This window comes from Barbus barbus (genome assembly GCF_936440315.1).
Source record: "Barbus barbus genome assembly, chromosome: 1".
NCBI lineage: Eukaryota > Metazoa > Chordata > Actinopteri > Cypriniformes > Cyprinidae > Barbus > Barbus barbus.
The window spans coordinates 10,347,450-10,366,901 of NC_136729.1; the positions used below are offsets into that span (position 1 = coordinate 10,347,450).

The 19,452-nt window shown below is 41.8% G+C and overlaps 1 protein-coding gene across 1 annotated transcript in view; it reads left to right on the plus strand.

Annotated features, from left to right (window-relative positions):
- Positions 1–315: 315 nt before the first annotated feature.
- LOC306875305 (neuron navigator 2-like) overlaps positions 316–19,452 on the plus strand; it is a gene marked incomplete at its 5' end in the record, with an annotated part of 89,628 nt that continues 70,491 nt past the window's right edge. The window contains 3 exons of the mRNA XM_079425773.1: positions 316–387; positions 6,475–6,592; positions 8,395–8,447. Of these exons, the coding sequence (XP_079281899.1) occupies positions 316–387; positions 6,475–6,592; positions 8,395–8,447 (243 nt within the window). The remainder of the gene's footprint in view (positions 388–6,474; positions 6,593–8,394; positions 8,448–19,452) is intronic.

A 19,452-nucleotide genomic window follows, 5' to 3' on the forward strand; every position in this document is an offset into this window, starting at 1 on the left:
TTTTAGGATTATTTGCAAATTATGATTCAAATTAAATTAAATTAAATTCAAATCAATGCTTTAGTGTATTTTTTTTTTTTTTTTTTTGGTAGGTAAAGCAGTCATAATCTGATATGTCTGGGTCTCGGCATTTGACACTAAGCGTGACACATAGAGAGAGGTATATCTTAAGCAAAGGTTTCTCAGCGATGCTCCAGAATGCATTTCGCTGCTAAAATTATCCCCCCACACCGCTGACTTGATTACAGGCGTGAATGTGGCAGGCCGTCCTCTGGACTTCAGTGTTTATAAGCTCTCTTTACTTGTAAGAGCAGAATGGCTCTGAACGTGAGGATGTACATCCCAGAGAGACGCCGCAGCAGGTCATCCTGCGATCACTACAAATCAGTAAGACCTCTCTGCTGTGGCGAGAAGGCTATTCCTGCTGTTATCTGTAGGCAAGCAGCGGGAGGTTATATTTAGTCTTATGCAGCAGGTATAGATACGGTCCAGACTTACAGCGCTATTTACCGCAAGCTGAGCTGAAGCTCTTTTAAGATGTTTGTTAGTTGATTGAGGTTAAGATTATAGCTTTATGTTTATGACTATAGAGATTGCACCTTCATACAGGTCTATCTATTGTGGCGGGAGGAGCAAACGACAGACACAGTGGGTGTGGCGTCAGGCCTCTGAGAGGTTTTTATTAAACAAAATAATCAAATATAGTGTCCAAAATAAACAGGGGGTCTGGTGTCCTCGACGTGCTGCGGGGCTCGTGAAGGAGGGCAGTGTTCAGGAGGGAAGGGTCCAGGGAAGGTGCGGAGTCCGGTGGCCGCACGCGCTCCCCTCTCGGAACCGGTACTTGGCCCTCGGCACTTCTGGGGGATTAAACGGCCCGGCGTCCTGGCCCGTCAGCCGTCACGGGTGCGGCAGTCTCCCTTCTCGACGCTCCCTTCCTGGACCCACGAGGACAGCAGCGTGCATGCACGGGGAAGAGACCGGTCTCCCGAGGAGAGGCGCGCTCTGCATTTAAACAGCGGCGGTGATGAGGCTCTATTCACATCAGGTGCGCCTCATCACACGCCGCCGGCCCTGGCTGTTTCAGCGCCCCTCCTCTCTCACACACCCACTCCCGTCGGGAGCCTGGTGAAGGGCGGCGAATACGGGACGGGGTGGTGATGATAATAAGGGGGGAGGCAGCCGACTTGTCACACTATCTATCATCTACAACTTGAGTGTGAGTAAATGATGACAGAATTGTCATTTTTGTTGAACAATCTCTTAAATGTTGTTCTTGCTTAAAATGTATAAATTTCTTAAAAAATCTATCTTACTTACAGTAGGCTAGTGTATGTTAGTCCACAAGTTAAAGTCCACAAACCAGCCTAAATAAGCATGGAAATGCATGCTTGTCTAAGCTGTTAGCCGGGCAGTTATCTGACCTCACATTCACCTCAGTAAATTATCTTTTGTAATTAAAGTACTGTATTATTTAAAACCTCTCTTGTGAACCTGAATGGAAGTTCTGTAGCTTCTGCCTGTGGGAATAATTCTGTGTCTGTGACTAACACGAACAGCCCTGTGATTAGTGTTTGACATGAGAGCCTTTGTAGTTGAACAGTGTTGTACCTCCCCGCTTTGAGCTTAAAGATGTGTCCAAGTGACAGCTGTTGCTAAATTGTTGAAAGTTACCACACTCAGGAACTGCCGTTTGATATTCCCCATCTTACTTTAGTTAAACGCACTCATCAGCAAATGCGTGCAAGAGCCACCTGTTCAGTTCTCCAGAGTTGTTCAGTGACAAATCGCCCCTAAAGGCATGTGTGAACTCAGAGAACAGCTCATGCTCGGGTCAAACCACAAGCTCAGAAGAGTTCAGAAATACTAGCTGGTTTGACATCCACGCAACAAAGCAGGATTTGTATGGGGGTGGATTTCTAAGTGCTGCTTTTGTGTGTGTGAGAGATGAGGGATTGTCACAATATTCTTACAGCAGTGGGACTGAAGCATCATGCCTCAGAATATAAAGGTCAGTGTATTTCACAGCATAACTCATCATACAGTAAGTGCTGATTCAGATGGCGTGTATATGGATGCTTGTGAGCAATCAAGTGTTTTTTGCTTTAAAGGAAAATGTCCCAATGGAGGATGTATATGAACACTGCTTTCATACAGATAAATCAGTTTTAGACATTCATTTCTAAAATTCATTTAGCCATTCAATCATTTAGACATTCATTTACTTACTTTACACATAAAGAAATACATAGTACTTTAAACAAATACAATACTGTTCAAAAGTTTAGGGTCGGTAAGATTTTTTGAAAGAAGTCTCTTATGTTCACATAGGCTGCATTTATTTGATACGGTAAAAATACAGTAAAACAGGAGTATTGTTAAAAAAAAATACAATTTAAAATAACTTTATATATATATATATATTGTGACGAGTCGGCTGCCTCCCCCCTGTCCATCATCACCACCCCGTCCCGTATTCGCCGCCCTTCACCAGGCTCCCGACGGGAGTGGGTGTGTGAGAGAGGAGGGGCGCTGAACACGCAGGGCTGGCGGCGTGTGATGAGGCGCACCTGACGTGAATGGAGCCTCATCACCGCCGCCGTTTAAACGCCGAGCGCGCCTCTCCTCGAGAGACCGGTCTCTTCCCCGTGCATGCACGCTGGTGTCCTCGTGGGTCCAGGAAAGGGAGCGTAGAGGGAACTACCTGCCGCCGTCAGAGACGCGAGCGGCCGGACCCGCAGTCCGGCCGACACTGCACCCGCGATACGGCCGTCGGGCAAGGACGCCGGGCCGTGGAATCCCGTCGAGCACCCGGGGATGAAGGAGTTGGACGAAGCCGCCACAGAAGCCGCCGTCACCCGCGCCCCGGGATCTCCAGACGGGAGCGCGTGCGGCCGCCGGACTCCGCCCCTTACCTGGACCCTTCCCCCCTGAACACTGCCCTCCTTCACGAGCCCCGCAGCACAACGAGGACACCAGATCCCTGTTTATTTTGGACACTTTTCCCCCTTTGGACACTTTATTTTAAATATTGTTTAATAAAAACCTCTCCGAGGCTTGACGCCACGCCCACTGTGTCTGTCGTTGGCTCCTCCCGCCACAGTGGTGGAGAATGCGGGCAGGCGGAGCCTAGACAGCGCAGTTGGGCAACATCTGATGACGTCATCCCCTCTCGCTCGCAAAAAGCCGTGGAACCCGCACGGGGACGGAGGAAGGACGGGGACAGCCTCCCAGCCACCAATGGGGTAAGTGACATTCTGTCTATTTGTCATCATTACCCCGTGGTTGGTTGAGGCTGTCAACTAAAACCCGCTTTCTCTGTCCCGGCTCCGGCGCGGTGCGAGAGGGAGCGTTGCCCGGAGAGGAATCCCTGCCCCGCCCACTCCGACCGCTGGAGCCTGGTTGAGGAAGGTAGCACTCCTGCGTGGGCGGCGACCCTCGGACGGGGATGTCGCTTGGGGGGGGGAATGTGACGAGTCGGCTGCCTCCCCCCTGTCCATCATCACCACCCCGTCCCGTATTCGCCGCCCTTCACCAGGCTCCCGACGGGAGTGGGTGTGTGAGAGAGGAGGGGCGCTGAACACGCAGGGCTGGCGGCGTGTGATGAGGCGCACCTGACGTGAATGGAGCCTCATCACCGCCGCCGTTTAAACGCCGAGCGCGCCTCTCCTCGAGAGACCGGTCTCTTCCCCGTGCATGCACGCTGGTGTCCTCGTGGGTCCAGGAAAGGGAGCGTAGAGGGAACTACCTGCCGCCGTCAGAGACGCGAGCGGCCGGACCCGCAGTCCGGCCGACACTGCACCCGCGATACGGCCGTCGGGCAAGGACGCCGGGCCGTGGAATCCCGTCGAGCACCCGGGGATGAAGGAGTTGGACGAAGCCGCCACAGAAGCCGCCGTCACCCGCGCCCCGGGATCTCCAGACGGGAGCGCGTGCGGCCGCCGGACTCCGCCCCTTACCTGGACCCTTCCCCCCTGAACACTGCCCTCCTTCACGAGCCCCGCAGCACAACGAGGACACCAGATCCCTGTTTATTTTGGACACTTTTCCCCCTTTGGACACTTTATTTTAAATATTGTTTAATAAAAACCTCTCCGAGGCTTGACGCCACGCCCACTGTGTCTGTCGTTGGCTCCTCCCGCCACAATATATATATATATATATATATATATATATATATATATATATATATATATATATATATTTATTTATTTATTTATTTGTTTTAATGTAGCTAATTTATTCCTGTTATGCAAAGCTAAATTTACAGCATCATTACTTCAGTCTTCATTGTCACATGATCCTTCAGAAATCATTCTAATATGCTGATTTACTGCTCAAGAAACCTACTTGTGATACTTTTTTCAAGACTGATTCATAAATAGAAACTTAACAGCACTAGAAATATTTTGTAACACTATAATCGTCTTTACTGTCACTTTTGATCAATTTAATGCATCCTTGCTGAATGAAAGTATTCAGTTCATTACCTTTCACAAAGAAAATGCATAGTACTTTCAACAAATATATAAAAAATCATGATGCATATTCAAGTCATATCAGTAGCCAAGAAAAGCTGTTTAATAGTTAAGTACTAAATACTTTTTACTGTACCTTTTAAACACTGTTTTAGCATAATTCCATGCATGCCAAAACTGTATCAGCCAGTCCAAAATAAAGCATTTAAAAAAAGCATTCTTACTGCATCTTTAAAGCATTGTTTCAAATGCTGATATGGTTGTTTGAAAGGCAGATCAACTGAATGCAATACATGTCCTCAATTTGTACCTTGACCAAAATTTCTTATGACATTAATTGCTATTTTACTGTTTACATGGTGGTGGCAAGTTCAGTCTGACAGACAAGTGTCATCTGTAATTTCCTCAGCGTTTCTTCGATCTTTTGTTGCTTGAAGGCATGCTTGCCCTTACCTTCACTTCACCGTCTTCACCTCACCTTTAATTACATCTGACTCATCTGACCCACAAACCTTCAAAGCATGAGCTGGATTTGTACATTTCTCCACTGACTTCAGTCATTGCTCTCCATAATTATATGGGCTTTGTGTGCTGTTTTAAGTCTAGATGACTCCAGCGAGAGCGATCGAGGGAGAGCGTGTGTTTATATTGATGGCACAGGGACTCAGGGTGCACCTGTTTTTCCCATCGAGAAAACTGATTCCTCACATGAGTAACACTGCAATAATACACTCAGGCTTTATTTACTCATCAAACACACAACACAAGCTCTTCAACCCCCGTTGTGAGAATGCATTTGACTACTGCCTGGCCTTTGATTATGCCTACAAAACACACACGCACAAAAAAAAAAAAAAATTGTGGTTTATAGGCAATTTTATTTCAAATTGTGATATTAAAGTCAAATGGGAAAATACCATGGTATTTACATGTAAGTTTGAAGAATATCCTGGTATATGTAATAAAAACTACAAAATAATAGCTACATGTATAAAAAAACCTCATCATAAAAAAAGATCATATTTTTGTTAATAGCCTAAATGTACATAAATGCATCAGAATCAGCTTTATTGCCAGGTATGTTTGCACATATGAGGAATGTGGACAGAATGACAGCAACAGGACACAGATAATAAAAAAATAATGTACAAATATACAAAATGGACAATATGCAAAATAGCACAAACATAATATACAAAATAGACAATTCAGTATGTACAGGTATGTTAGGAGCAAATTTGAAATGTAATAAGTATGTGTTAAATAAAAAAATAAAAAGTATGATAGTGTTGTGTGTTTAATGTTTATTGTTAAGAGTTCAAATGTTCATGAGATGGATTGCCTGAGGGAAGAAACTGTCCCTGTGCCTGGCTGTTCTGGTGCTCAGAGCTCTGTAGCAGTTCAAAGTAACAGTTCAAAGAGGGAGTGTGCTGGGTGTGAGGGGTCCACAGTGATTTTACCAGCCCTTTTGCTCACTCTGGATGAGTACAGTTCTTGGAGACTGGGGAGGATTGTACCAATGATTGATTTAAAGATATGTTTAAAGATATGCAAATAATTCAGTTAAAGATATGTTTTATGTAAGCTTTATTTTCAAAAATAACGTGGCGGTTTTGGCATCTCCGTGGTTTTTAATGCTTGTTGCACTGCTTGTTTCCCGCTTTTCTTTACTTGTAAGGGAACGCGGGAATGTTTTTGGACAGACCTGCTCCAAACAGCAAACGACACATGACTCCTTTCAAACCCATTCAGAGGTTTAATTTAAGCTCCCTCGGGGTCTCCCTCCTCCTGCCCCAGTGAAGGGGCTTTTCTGTGATGTCAGACGGGAGAATTTGAGCATTATTGGTGCTGAATAACTTGAATTAGGCACAATGGAGTGGATTTGAATAGAGCGTGAGAGACGTGGCGCTCAGTCCTCGCGCAGTTGCGAATCCTAGTTGTGTGAAACTTTTTTGATGGATGGATTTCTAAGCAAACTTTTCTCCTTTCGTGTTGACAGATCTACACAGACTGGGCGAATCACTACTTGGCCAAATCAGGACACAAGCGACTGATTAAAGACCTGCAGCAGGATGTGAGCGACGGTGTGCTGCTGGCTGAGATCATCCAGGTTATCGGTGAGCGATTCACTCTTTCCAAAACAGACAAAAAGAGTCGATTGAAGGTTTTCTGTGCAAGGTGTACATGGGTCGACCCATTTTAGTGTCAAATTCATCAATTTAAATTTACAAAAGCGATTTTATATACACAGAAAGCATATTAGATGCAAATAAACTGTTTCTAATAACTTTTGTGACAATAAAATGTCAAAATATGGGTGAAATAATGTTCATTCAGTACAGGCTAACACATGTGAAAATAAAACAACAACATACTTATTCTCACCCGTACTTATTAAAATGCGTTAAATGATTATACTTAATTAAATTATTAAAACGTCTTGCTGACAAATGGGTAGTGTTTGAAGGATAGTGGGAAGGATTGGTAACGATCCCTGTCAGCAGCTCTTCCCATGGCCATACAAAAATAGAGTTTTGCATTACCTCGGTCCTCTTAGAGAAAGCACTGTACAGACTACAGAGTTCTGGGGTGAAGTGGTGTTAAATGACTCATTACTGTTGTCATCCCACTTTGCCCTCCTGTGTTTTCTGCATCTCAAGGGAATCACACACTGACCAGTTGAAGCTGAAATCCGACCTGCCCTGTCTGACAGACACAAATGCTGCATGCAACCAGTGACATACTTCTCATATTTAGTTATTTATGGTAGTGAGAGCTGATGGCTTTTGCCCTAAAGTTTTGAAAGTAAATTTTGAAATAAGAAAATGCTTGAATTGGTGACAATAAGACATCACATACAGGGGCCCCAAAAAGTGACCTTTGTACTCAAAAAAATAATGATTAAGTGATAAATTACGTGGTAAATTGTAACTTGGTAAATAACATCTCAAATGTTTAAAAAAATTCTAGAATTTAATTCTGAGGTCTAGAATTTGTTTGCAGATACCACTTTGATAATGTTTCATGTCTAATGCAGTGCAATTAATGCATTCTTATTTGTGGCTTAATTATTGAATATATCTTGAAAACAATAATTCAGTAATGGAAGCTTGTTTCTTCCATGGAATAAAAAATATTAATATTTATTCTTATGACTTTTTATCTTCCTTTCCTTGAAATTCTGCTTTTTTTCCTCCACAGAATAATAAAAAAGGTACTTGTGTATTTTTATCTCACAATTCTAACTTTTTTCTCTTTAGAATTGCAAGTTTAGTATCCCTTCTTGTGACTTTCAGAATTTAGAGAAACATGTCTGAATTGTCAAATAAACTCAGAACTGTGAGATAAAAGGTTGCAACGGTTGAAACAGGCTTCCATTTGAAATAACATTATAAAGTAATAATTAAATCACAAATTATTTAGAAGACATGGCCACCCAGATGGTCCTCTGGTAGTCCGAGAGCCCCTCCGTTGAGACAGCCCGTCTCAGATGTGTCTGTCCTCCATGCTTACTCACCTGACATCTTACACATTCCTGACACATTTTTCCCACAGCGCAGGAGGTAAAGTGATTCCTGCAGGCATGTAGCTGTCATTGTAGCCGTGTGTGCACTTGTCAGCTGTAAGTGAACGGCCCTGTTTCAGCTGCCGTGGGGTGGGGGTGGGCCGGGTCCGCCGGGATGCAGGGTGGAGAGTAGTCACCCTCAGGAAAGCCCCAAAGCAGTCGCATCCCAGCAGGCCCTGCCACACAGTTGCTCAAACTGGATTTAGCTTCCACATTAGGGGTCAAAAATCTGTCCGGCACAGATGCAGAAAGCACATACTGCACTTGAGGCTTACAATTAAGAAAATCTGTCACTTGTTTTCTTTTTTTAGCAATTAATTTGTCTGTATTTCTCTCTCTTTTTGGAAACCACAGCAAATGAGAAGATTGAGGACATTAATGGATCCCCCAAGAGTCGTTCTCAGATGGTAAGAACTTGTTTTATTGCCTTCTGGTTGTGTTTTTACTGCCAGTGTAATTTTATAATGACTTTAATGCACGTTTGTGCATTAAAAGACATTGTTAGATTTGTCCAGGGAAACATTAGGTACTAATATGCAAGTTCTTGTATGTACCTTTAAGTTATTCATATATGTGCCATAAATAAGGTACAAAGATGTACCTTTTAGCTTTTTTACCTTAGGATACCGCCCCAGTGACTGCTTTGTACCTTTTTTTCTGAGAGTGTAATACATTAGACTCTCACTGATGTTGCCAGCAGGCACTTTGATACTGTTATTTTTGCTTCTCTTGCGGTCTCTCCTTAAAATCATCTGGTTTAAGGGGGGTAGTTTGGCTGAAACTTTAAAAAATTCTCAAAACCATCAGTAAATGTGTAGGTTTGGAGGAAGCACAACCCAGATTACAGACATAAAGAGCTATTTTAGCCAAGCCAAAGCTAAGCAAAACAAACCTTAGAAGTCTGAGTATCGCTGACGGTCGTATCACACATGAACCAGGGGCAGCGGTTGGTTTTGACTTGTCTCGATTACAAAGGCGGTTGTCAAGCCTGATTGGATGCAACAAAGGAGTCATTTTCAAAGGTCTTGAGGTCTATTCGTGCGTTTTGTTGTTATTGGAGGTTTTGATTGTAATGGTGGTACGTTGAGGCATTGCTCTTGTTTTGACAGTGATGAAACCCAGCTAAAAACCAGCGAATGTTGGGTTTGGAGGCTGGTGTGCTGCGTTTTTTGGCCAACTATAGCTTGAGTAGAAAGATAGTGCTGCTGCAGTTAACCAAGGCTACACTTATTAAAATACAGTAAAAACTGTAATATTGCAAACTTTTATTGCAATTTTAAAATAACTGTTTTCTCTTGTGATAGCAAAGCTGAATTTCAGAAATCATTCTAATGTGCTGATTTGATGCTCAAGAAACATTTCTTATTAATATCAATGTTGCTTCTTAATATTTTTGTGGAACCCATGATAGTTATTAATTTATTTACTTGCTTACCGACCAGAATAGAAATCTTTTGTAACGTTAATTTCTTCACTGTTGCTTTTAATCAGTTTAAGTATAAATTGTATTAAAATGATTAATTTCTACCCCAAACAAATAAACAAATAAATATCTTAATGGTAGTATAAAATCATAATATTTTTGTAAGAGGAGTGTTTACACAGATTTTTGTAATGACTTTTCTCATGCTTTTTAGATGTGGCATCCCATAACTATATATTATACTAAACAAACAAAAATATTGTAACATTTTTAATTAATTTATTAGTTTATCTTCTAAAAAATATTCCCACTGATTGCAATAACGTAATGTGAAACTTTAATTATTGTATAATAAAATAACGACTTGCGGTTCAATAAGTGAGTCAGATTAACCTCTCTGATTCAAGTGTTTTGATTCACAATATCCAATTCATAAGAGTCATTCATTCAGGAATTGGGCTTCATTGGTCGCACTGCATGTTTTGGATTTGAATAGTCAGCAAAATAGTGCATTAATAAAACCAAATATTGTGAAGATCATTTGATCCCGATACTTTACTTTATAAAATGAAACTGTTCAAATGAAGAACTTGTTCATGTTTCCCAGCCCTAATGCTTTGACCAGCTTCACACAGACAGTTTTGCTGGTAAACAGCTGTTACAGAAGAGACCCGGAGACAGACAGATGGTAATGGGTAAGTTTATTTGACCAGCAGAGAAGCAGTAGTGGTGAGTATCGGACTTGGAATCTTTGTTGTATTCGCTGGAGCTTGACTTGGGATCTTATCTTGCAGGTGACACGGGACTGGAGGACAGAACAGAGGAGACACACACCGCTGTCGAGGAGCAGACTGGAGGGTTTTCCTGGAGCAGACAGACGAGGGATCCTAGGAGCAGATACACAAGAGGTAAGAGGGTTATCAGGTAGGTTTGTCAGAAAGGTAGTAGAACTAGGCTTGGGGTAGCGCTAGCAGTCCTCTTCGGATTAACGAGACCGGACGTCTAGTGTTTGGCGGTGTGTGTCTTTATAGGAGGAGGTAACGAGTGACTTGAGGAGCAGGTGAGCGTGATCAGCGGCAGGTAGAAACAGGTGCGTGAGTGACCTGACTGGTGAAAAGCAGGCAGATCCGTGACATTACCTCCCCCTCCCGGAAGGTGCGTCCCGCACCGTAATAATTACATAGGGGAGGGGGTGTGTGCGCCCTGGAGGTTGGTGTAGGGCAGGGACACAAGGGAAGCCTCCAGGGCGGATCCAGGGACTCGGGGAGCCATGGCGGAAGAGGTGACTCGGGGAGCCATGGCGGGTCAGGGAGCTTGGATGGCCATGGTGGATCAGAGAACTCGGATGGCCATGGCGGATCAGAGAGCTTGGATGGCCATGGCGAATCAGAGAGCTTAGATGGCCATGGCGGATCAGAGAGCTTAGATGGCCATGGCGGATCAGGAGACTCGGGGAGCCGTGGCGGGACAGGAGACTCGACAGGCCATGGTGGACCAGGAGACTCGGGAGGCCACGGTGAATCAGGAGACTCAAGGAGCCAAGGCAGATCGGGCGACTCGGGGAGTCGTGGCGGATCGGGAGATTCGGGGAGCCATGGCGGTTCGGGGAGCTCGGACGGCCTTAGCGGATCGGGGAGCTTGGGCGGCCACGGCGGATCGGGCGACTCGGGGAGCCCTGGCGGATCGGACGACTCGGGGAGCCGTGGTGGATAGGGAGATTCGGGGAGGCATGGTAGTTCGGGCAGCTTGGACAGCCACGGTGGATCGGGGAGCTCGGACGGCCATGGCGGGTAAAGAAGCTTAGATGTCCCTGGTGGATCAGGGAGCTTAGATGGCCCTAGCAGATCAGGAGACTCGAGAGACCATATCGGGACTGGAGACTCGAGAGGCCATGGCGGAACTGGAGACTCGAGAGGCCATGGCGGAACTGGAGACTCGAGAGGCCATGGCGGGACTGGAGACTCGAGAGGCCATGGCGGGACTGGAGACTCGAAAGGCCATGGCGGGACTGGAGACTCGAGAGGCCATGGCGGGACTGGGGGCTCGGAGGGCCATGGCTTTATCCTTTCGGGCAGCCAAGGCGGGTAAAGGGGTCCAGTGGCCTTGGCCTCCGGCCCGGCCACACAGGCAGTGACCCTATGCCCCCCCCCCCAAAATTTCCCTGGTGGAGCTTCCCTCCGGGATCCACATCAGAGGAGCGGGCACTAGGGGGTGCTCCGATAGGAAGGTTACTTGGGACTGATCTGGAGGTAAAAAACATAATTCAGGTATTCCTGGAAGGAGCCCGGGGTGGTGATAGGTGGCGCTCGGCGGGACAGGTGTTTATCCAGACCACCCCAGAAGACGACCTTCAATGTCCCATCCGTCCACGGCACGCAGTGGGCGAGCTCGAGGAAATCCTCCACATACTCCTCTATGGGGCGGCCATCCTGAGACGTCTGAAGGAGTTCATCTTCAGGGGGCAGGAAAATGCAGTCCATGTTACGGAGTGGGTCTGGTCCTCTAAACTGCTGATCGTCGGTGATGGTCCGGTCTTCTGTTACAGAAGAGGCCCGGAGACAGACAGATGGTAATGGGTAAGTTTATTTGACCAGCAGAGAAGCAGTAGTGGTGAGTATCGGACTTGGAATCTTTGGTGTATTCGCTGGAGCTTGACTTGGGATCTTATCTTGCAGGTGACACGGGACTGGAGGACAGAACAGAGGAGACACACACCGCTGTCGAGGAGCAGACTGGAGGGTTTTCCTGGAGCAGACAGACGAGGGATCCTAGGAGCAGATACACAAGAGGTAAGAGGGTTATCAGGTAGGTTTGTCAGAAAGGTAGTAGAACTAGGCTTGGGGTAGCGCTAGCAGTCCTCTTCGGATTAACGAGACTGGGCGTCTAGTGTTTGGCGGTGTGTGTCTTTATAGGAGGAGGTAACGAGTGACTTGATGAGGAGCAGGTGAGCGTGATCAGTGGCAGGTAGAAACAGGTGCGTGAGTGACGTGACTGGTGAAAAGCAGGCAGATCCGTGACAACAGCATAACTAAGCTGCTCTTCTCAGATATGAGAGGTAGATTATGGGTTTGGGGTTAAGTTGAGTGGCAGGGGTCTGATTGTCCAACCACCGGAGCTGAACTCTCTTACCCGTCTCTCTCATTGCTATCTCTCACTGACTTCCTCTTTCTCTGGCTCCATCAATTAACTCCGTCCCCTTAGCAGCAAATTGCACCATAATTTACTACTTTTAGACACACACAGCTTTTGTGTTCCCATTTTCTTTCCCTTTTCTTCGCTCACAGTTTTCTCTTGTTCTGTAGCTGCATGAATGCTCAGGTCTTTTGAATTCATTTGTCTTCTATAACTCAGCCGGTGGTGACTGTACGAACGTGTGCATATGAACGTCTATTTGTACATCTCAGCAGGCATTCTGCATTTATGCAGTTTTCCTGTATGTGTGTCACTCTGAAGCTCTTTAAATTCCAACGTGTGTGTGTTTGTTTGTGTTTTTAGCTAGGAATCAAAGCACTGCTGAAAGCAGGTGCAAGCAAAGCCATTATGCAAATATCATCATTGTGTGTTTTTATCAAGAGCGGGAATTGCACAATCGCTCTGTGAATGGGCCTCTAGCAACAGTTTATGCTGGACATACAAGTGCTTGTGTTGATTAGCATAAAGATCCATTGGGCAGAGTAATATCACTGTGACCGCTAATTGCTGACCTGATACTTAACCTCAGCATTCAGATGGGTAAATATGTAAACACATTAAGCTAATCAATGGAGTGGTTTTGGCTCGTATTGTAAAACCGAGGAGTAGAATCTGAATGAGTTTGTCACAATAGCTTTGGAGAATCATAATATTGATGCAGCTAGCACATGCTAACTTTTATGGAACAGTTTTGAGTGTTCAGCATGAAATGTGGTACACAGCCCAGTTTACATCCAAAATGCATTATATTTTCAGGAGAAACACGGAATTAAACTGTAAAAAATAAAAATAAAAAGAATGGGCATGACATAAAAGGCTTATTAAAGTTGACCACAAAAGTAAGTGGTGGAGCAATTCATTACAGTTTGATTAAAATGACAAACAATTGAAAAAAAATTAACAAGCACTTTGAGTCATGCTGGAAGATTTTTTTTTTCATTGTTTTTTAAAGACGTCTCTTATGCTCACCCAAGCTGCATTTATTTCATAAAAGATTTGGTAAAAGCTATTTATTTTTGTATTTAAAATAACTTTTCTATATTGATATATTTTGAAATGTAATTTATACCTGTGAGAGCAAAGCTGAATTTTCAGCATCATCACTCCTGGATCACATGATCCTTCTGAAATCATTCTAATATGAATTGGTGCTCCAAAAAACAAAAAACACATATCTTATTATTTTTAATGTTGAAACAGTTGTGCTGCTTTTTTATGGCTTTTTTTTGTTTTTCAGGATAATTTGATAAATTCCAAAATTAAAAAAAAATTCAAAAGCACAGGATTTATTTGAAATGTAAAAGTCTTTACACTTTTTTTCAGTTTAATGCATCCTTCGTGAACAAAAGTATTATTATTGATTTTTTTTGATTTTTTTATCTGACTTTTGAATTGTAGTAAATGATATATTACTTTCCTTTCCTTCTGTTTTTGATTTGTTTGCATTTATGAATTCACATTTTTTTGGTCAAACCAATATATTTTTGTGGTCTTAACAAAATATATACAAAATATAAATGGCAAAAAAAGCATGATATTTTTGTGTTAAACACATATCACTGTACTGTCAATATCAACTGCTTAAACCCTTCCTAAATAAATGTGGAGTGTTATTCTATTGAAACAATATATGTGTTAGCCCTGCATATTTTGTGTTCATTTGATAGCTATTTCAGCAGTCTGGGCCAGCGTCAGATTCTCTCCTTCACCTTTGGGACTGTTTTTACACCTGCTCGCTCCGTCTGATCCGTCTCAGATCATCTCCTCCTCCTCTTTAACCCACCAGCAGTGCAGACAAAGCAAAGCACAAGATTGCAGCATTTATGTCAGTGGCTGTTGACACAGGGCTGCTAAAACACACAGGAAATCTCAGTGTCGTAACTCTAATTCTCCTCCCTAGTGGTGTGTATTGACACAAAGATGGTTGCTTCAGTCATTCTCTGGTCACATGTCTGGTGGCGTTAGCAAAGCAGTTAACATCACTTAGAGCAGCTTAAAGTCATTTACTCTATCACAAAAGAAGTCATAATCATTGCAGAGATCATATTGACAGGATGTTTGCCTGTCTTTGTTTTTCACCTCATCTAGTTAATATGTTCATCTCATGGTTTCCCAGAAAGCTAATAGTTACAACATACAACATTAACCACTTTCCTGAACAATCCTTTCATTTGTTTTGTTAGTTAAGGGGAAAAATTATAAAGGGAATGATTGGCATGTTAATCTAATGTGGTTGTCTGTCAATCATCATGGGAGGGTTTTTGTGTGTGATTTGTGCTCAGGATGGGGAAGGAATCAAAAAACGGGCCACATTCTTCTGTAGAGGCGTCCATCACTGCCTGTGTTTTCCTCCTCTTCTTTAAAACGCTCGTTGTTCTTGAATATCTTTACTGTATTTTAATGAGGCCCGGAGTAGATGATTGATGAAAGTCAAGTTGGACGAGATTCATTGTTTTTGCTGAGTAAGTGGGGGCACAATGATGTTCAAATAGTTTGGGGTCAGTATGTTTTTTTTTCTATATTTATATAGAAAATTAAATATAAAAAAGTTAATAATCAGTAATGGCTGCTGAAAATCCAGCTTTGCAGTCACAGGAATAAATTACATTTTAAAGTTTAAAAATATATTCCAATAATAAACTTAATTGTAATGATATTTCACAATATTTCTGTCTTTTTTTTTGTTGTCGTTCGTTTTAAAACTATGCTTTTGATTATAAATGCAGCCTTGGTGAGCAAGAGACTTTTCAAAAAGAGTAAAAAATATTACCCACCCCCACAAACTTTTGAAAGGTAATTGTATGCATGAATAAGAATAAGAATTATTTCATATGAAGTTACATGACACTATGATAAAATGTATTTTTGCACAGGACACATATTCAAGTTGCTTTATTTTTTTTTTGGTCATATCATGAAACAATCACGCATTCCATCAGTTGGTTTGACCTAGAAAAACACATTTCAAGTGCATTAAAGTAAAAAAAAAAAGGCTGAGATATAATCATTTAAATGTAGGGTGACATTTTCATTTTTTTTATTTCATTGCATAAAACTCAAAATGTGCTTCTGGGTCATAGCGACTCTAATGATGTTTTTGAATTTTCTTGATTCTTTGTTTCACAATACAAGAGTTCATTGTATGAAAACATACAGTAACATTCAGAACCCAAAACTTTGCTTGTCAGAAAGAATTTTCTGTGCATTTATTGAAGCTAAGTTTGGCACAAATTTTTCACATTAGACATTGAATACAAGAGGCTAAAGTTTATGGAACAGAATAATTTTAATCTGATCTTTAGACTTTGAGTAGCACAAATCTCGCACAATGATTAAAGAATTGAAAATTAGCATAGAATAATTAAATTATGATTATTAATGTAAAAACACACTTAGGCAAGGCAAGGCAAGTTTATTTATATAGCACATTTCATACACAGTGGTAATTCAAAGTGCTTTTACATAAAAGAAAGTGAAATAGACATTAAAATCAATAAAAACATGGAAATAAAAATAATAAAAACAAGGAATTTTAAAATGATATAGAAAATGATTTAAAATAAATTTAAAGAAAATGATTATACATAAAATTTATTGCAGTCAGTTCGGACATATAGTACAGTGCTCATTCAACAAATGCACAGTTAAACAGATGAGTTTTAAGTCTTGATTTAAATGTGGCTAATGTTTTAGCACATCTGATCTCTTCTGGAAGCTGGTTCCAACTGCGGGCCGCATAATAGCTAAACGCAGACTCCCCTTGTTTTGTGTGAACCCTTGGTATTTCTAACTGACTCGATCCTAATGATCTGAGTGGTCTGTTCGGTTTATATTCAGTGAGCATATCAGCAATATATTTAGGTCCTAGGCCATTGAGTGACTTATAAACGAGTAAAAGTACTTTAAAATCAATCCTAAATGTAACTGGAAGCCAGTGTAAGGACCTGAGGACTGGTGTGATATGCTCAGATTTTCTGGTTCTAGTCAGAATCCTGGCAGCAGCGTTCTGGATGAGCTGCAGCGGTCTAATGGTCTTCTTGGGAAGGCCGGTGAGGAGACCATTACAGTAATCCACCCTGCTGGTGATAAAGGCATGAACAAGTTTCTCCAAGTCTTGATTGGAAACAAAACATCTAATTCTTGCAATGTTTTTGAGATGATAGTATGCTGATTTAGTTACTGCTTTGACATGACTACTGAAACTAAGGTCTGTCTCTAGAATCACCCCAAGATTTCTGACTTGATTTTTAGTTGTTTGACCCCTAGAGTCAAGGTATGCATTCACCTTGAGAACTTCATCTTTGTTTCCAAATGCAATGATTTCAGTTTTCTCCTTGTTTAACTGAAGAAAGTTCTGGCACATCCAACTGTTAACTTCATCAATGCATTGGCAGAGGGAGTCAATGGGGCTGTAGTCATTTGGAGATAAGGCTAGGTAAATCTGGGTATCATCAGCATAGCTGTGATAGGTAATTTGGTTCTTCCTCATTATCTGACTTAGTGGGAGCATATACAGGTTAAACAAGAGCGGTGCAAGAATTGAGCCTTGTGGGACTCCACATGTCATGGCCGTCCACTTAGACTTATGCTCTCCTATACTCCCATAATAACCTCTCCCTTCTAAGTATGACCTGAACCATTTGAGTGCCATCCCAGAAAGCCCGACCCAGTTTTCCAGTCTCTCTAAAAGTATGTTATGATCGACAGTGTCAAACGCAGCACTAAGATCTAGTAGTACCAGCACTGATATTTTGCCAGAATCAGAATTGACGCGAATATCATTTATTATCTTAATGAGTGCTGTCTCTGTGCTGTGATGTGCTCGGAAACCAGATTGAAAATTGTCCAGGTATCCATTTGAGTTTAAGTAGTTGTTCAGCTGATTAAAAACTACCTTTTCAATAATCTTACCTATGAAAGGAAGATTTGATATGGGTCTATAGTTGCTCAACATGGTGTTATCAAGATTGCGCTTTTTCAGAAGGGGCTTAACAACTGCAGTTTTAAGGGAGTTTGGAAAAGTCCCAGAAAGAAGTGAGGCGTTCACCACTTCTAAGAGATCAGCTTCTAAACAGTTAAGCACATTTTTGAAAAAGGATGTGGGAAGTGTGTCAAGATAGCAGGTTGAAGATTTAAAGTGCTGTACTATTTCTTCCAAAATTTTGTTGTCAATTTCTTTAAAAACACACATAGTCACTTCTTTTTTAAATTGCGGTCGAATCTGTGTGACCTCTGCATAACTTACATGAATAAGTGGACCTTTTAGAAAAAAAATTATTAATAAGCCTGATAAGACCCTGTTCTACAGTAATTCTGTTAATATGCCTGTGTCTCTTTTTCATACAGTGTTTCATGTCAGTACATAAAGTGCTTCTATCCTGTCTCATGACCAACTCACCTGTCAATCATCACCTTTAAATACATGCATTCTCTCTCTCTCTCTTCAACTCACATAAACACACTTACACACAAGGAGGAGTTTATTAGGGAACCAGTGGTGATGAAAAATATAATGACAGAGAGGGAAAAAACAACCAGAGGGAGAGATGGAGACTGTGGGAGTCTCATATAGAAGGAATGTAAACTGTATATGTTCACATGTGTGCATATAAGCATGCTGTACTCGTTTCATACGCTTGAGACAGACAATAAAATGTGTGTGTGAGTGTGTGTGTGTGTGTGAAGCTGTTTGTTTAGCAGGCTGTCACTGTCTTAAACACTTGAGGAGCAGATAAACTCTCAGTCTCTCACAAGTAACAAGCAGCAAGCTGAGATACAAATGAAGCTCTCTTGTTTCAGGTACGGGCCTCTTGTTGCTTTAAGGGCTTCCTTATTTCGTTTTTGACATAGGATGTGCATGGAAGAGGGAGTAAGAGCTTAAAATGCTTTTATGTTTTTATTTCTGATAGAAATGTGCAAGTGTTGTACAAACTGTGACAAACATACAGCCGCGTATAGTCTGTAAATGGAAAGTAAATATCATTTTAAGTAAATTCAACATGTTTGACTTCTTTGTGCCTTTTTGGTTTTAGTATAATAGAAAGCATGCTTACATGTTCGTAAAGTAAAAGCCAGTCAAACATTTTTCTGGAGTATTTCAGACCGCAAGTGTTCACATAACTTAAAATCTGTAAATATATTTGGAAAAAGCTTTAACATTGAGCTCAAATATGCATTTTGTCATTATTATAGCATTTTAGTGATATAATGATATATATTACATGATATCTGGTCATTTTGAGACAGGTTTACTTCCTTTAACCTATATCTGTGTCAATACTTTTGCTTATTAGGGTATTGTAAGATTAGTTTAGCAACATGCAAATCTATTTTTTCCACATTGTGTATGTATTTACAGTCTTAAAATTGTAGTGTTTTAATTTTATTTAAATCAAAACGTTATCCTATTTATTTAAATTAAACGTTATCCTATTTTATTTTGTTTTATTTTTTTTATTTTAAGTAAAATATACAGTACACTTTTTTTATCAGCCCGTCTAGATCGGCATTGGTCTTTGAAAAACAGATATTGGTCAACAACTAGTGTTTTTCACGAATAAATGTGTCTGTGCTTGTGTTTGGTGAAGTGCTTTTTTATGGCTCTGCAATCAGTTGTTTGCTTTTATTCCAGTAGGTTCTGATTTCTATTGACCCAGTGAGTTTTTAATGCAGCTATTATGAGAATGTCATTCAGAGTGGTGTTTGCTGTCATGCATGACCTGCAGCCCAACAATCAGAGAAGACAATGTTGTTATGTTAGAGCTAAATTGCCCCACAACCCATTTCTTAATGCATTC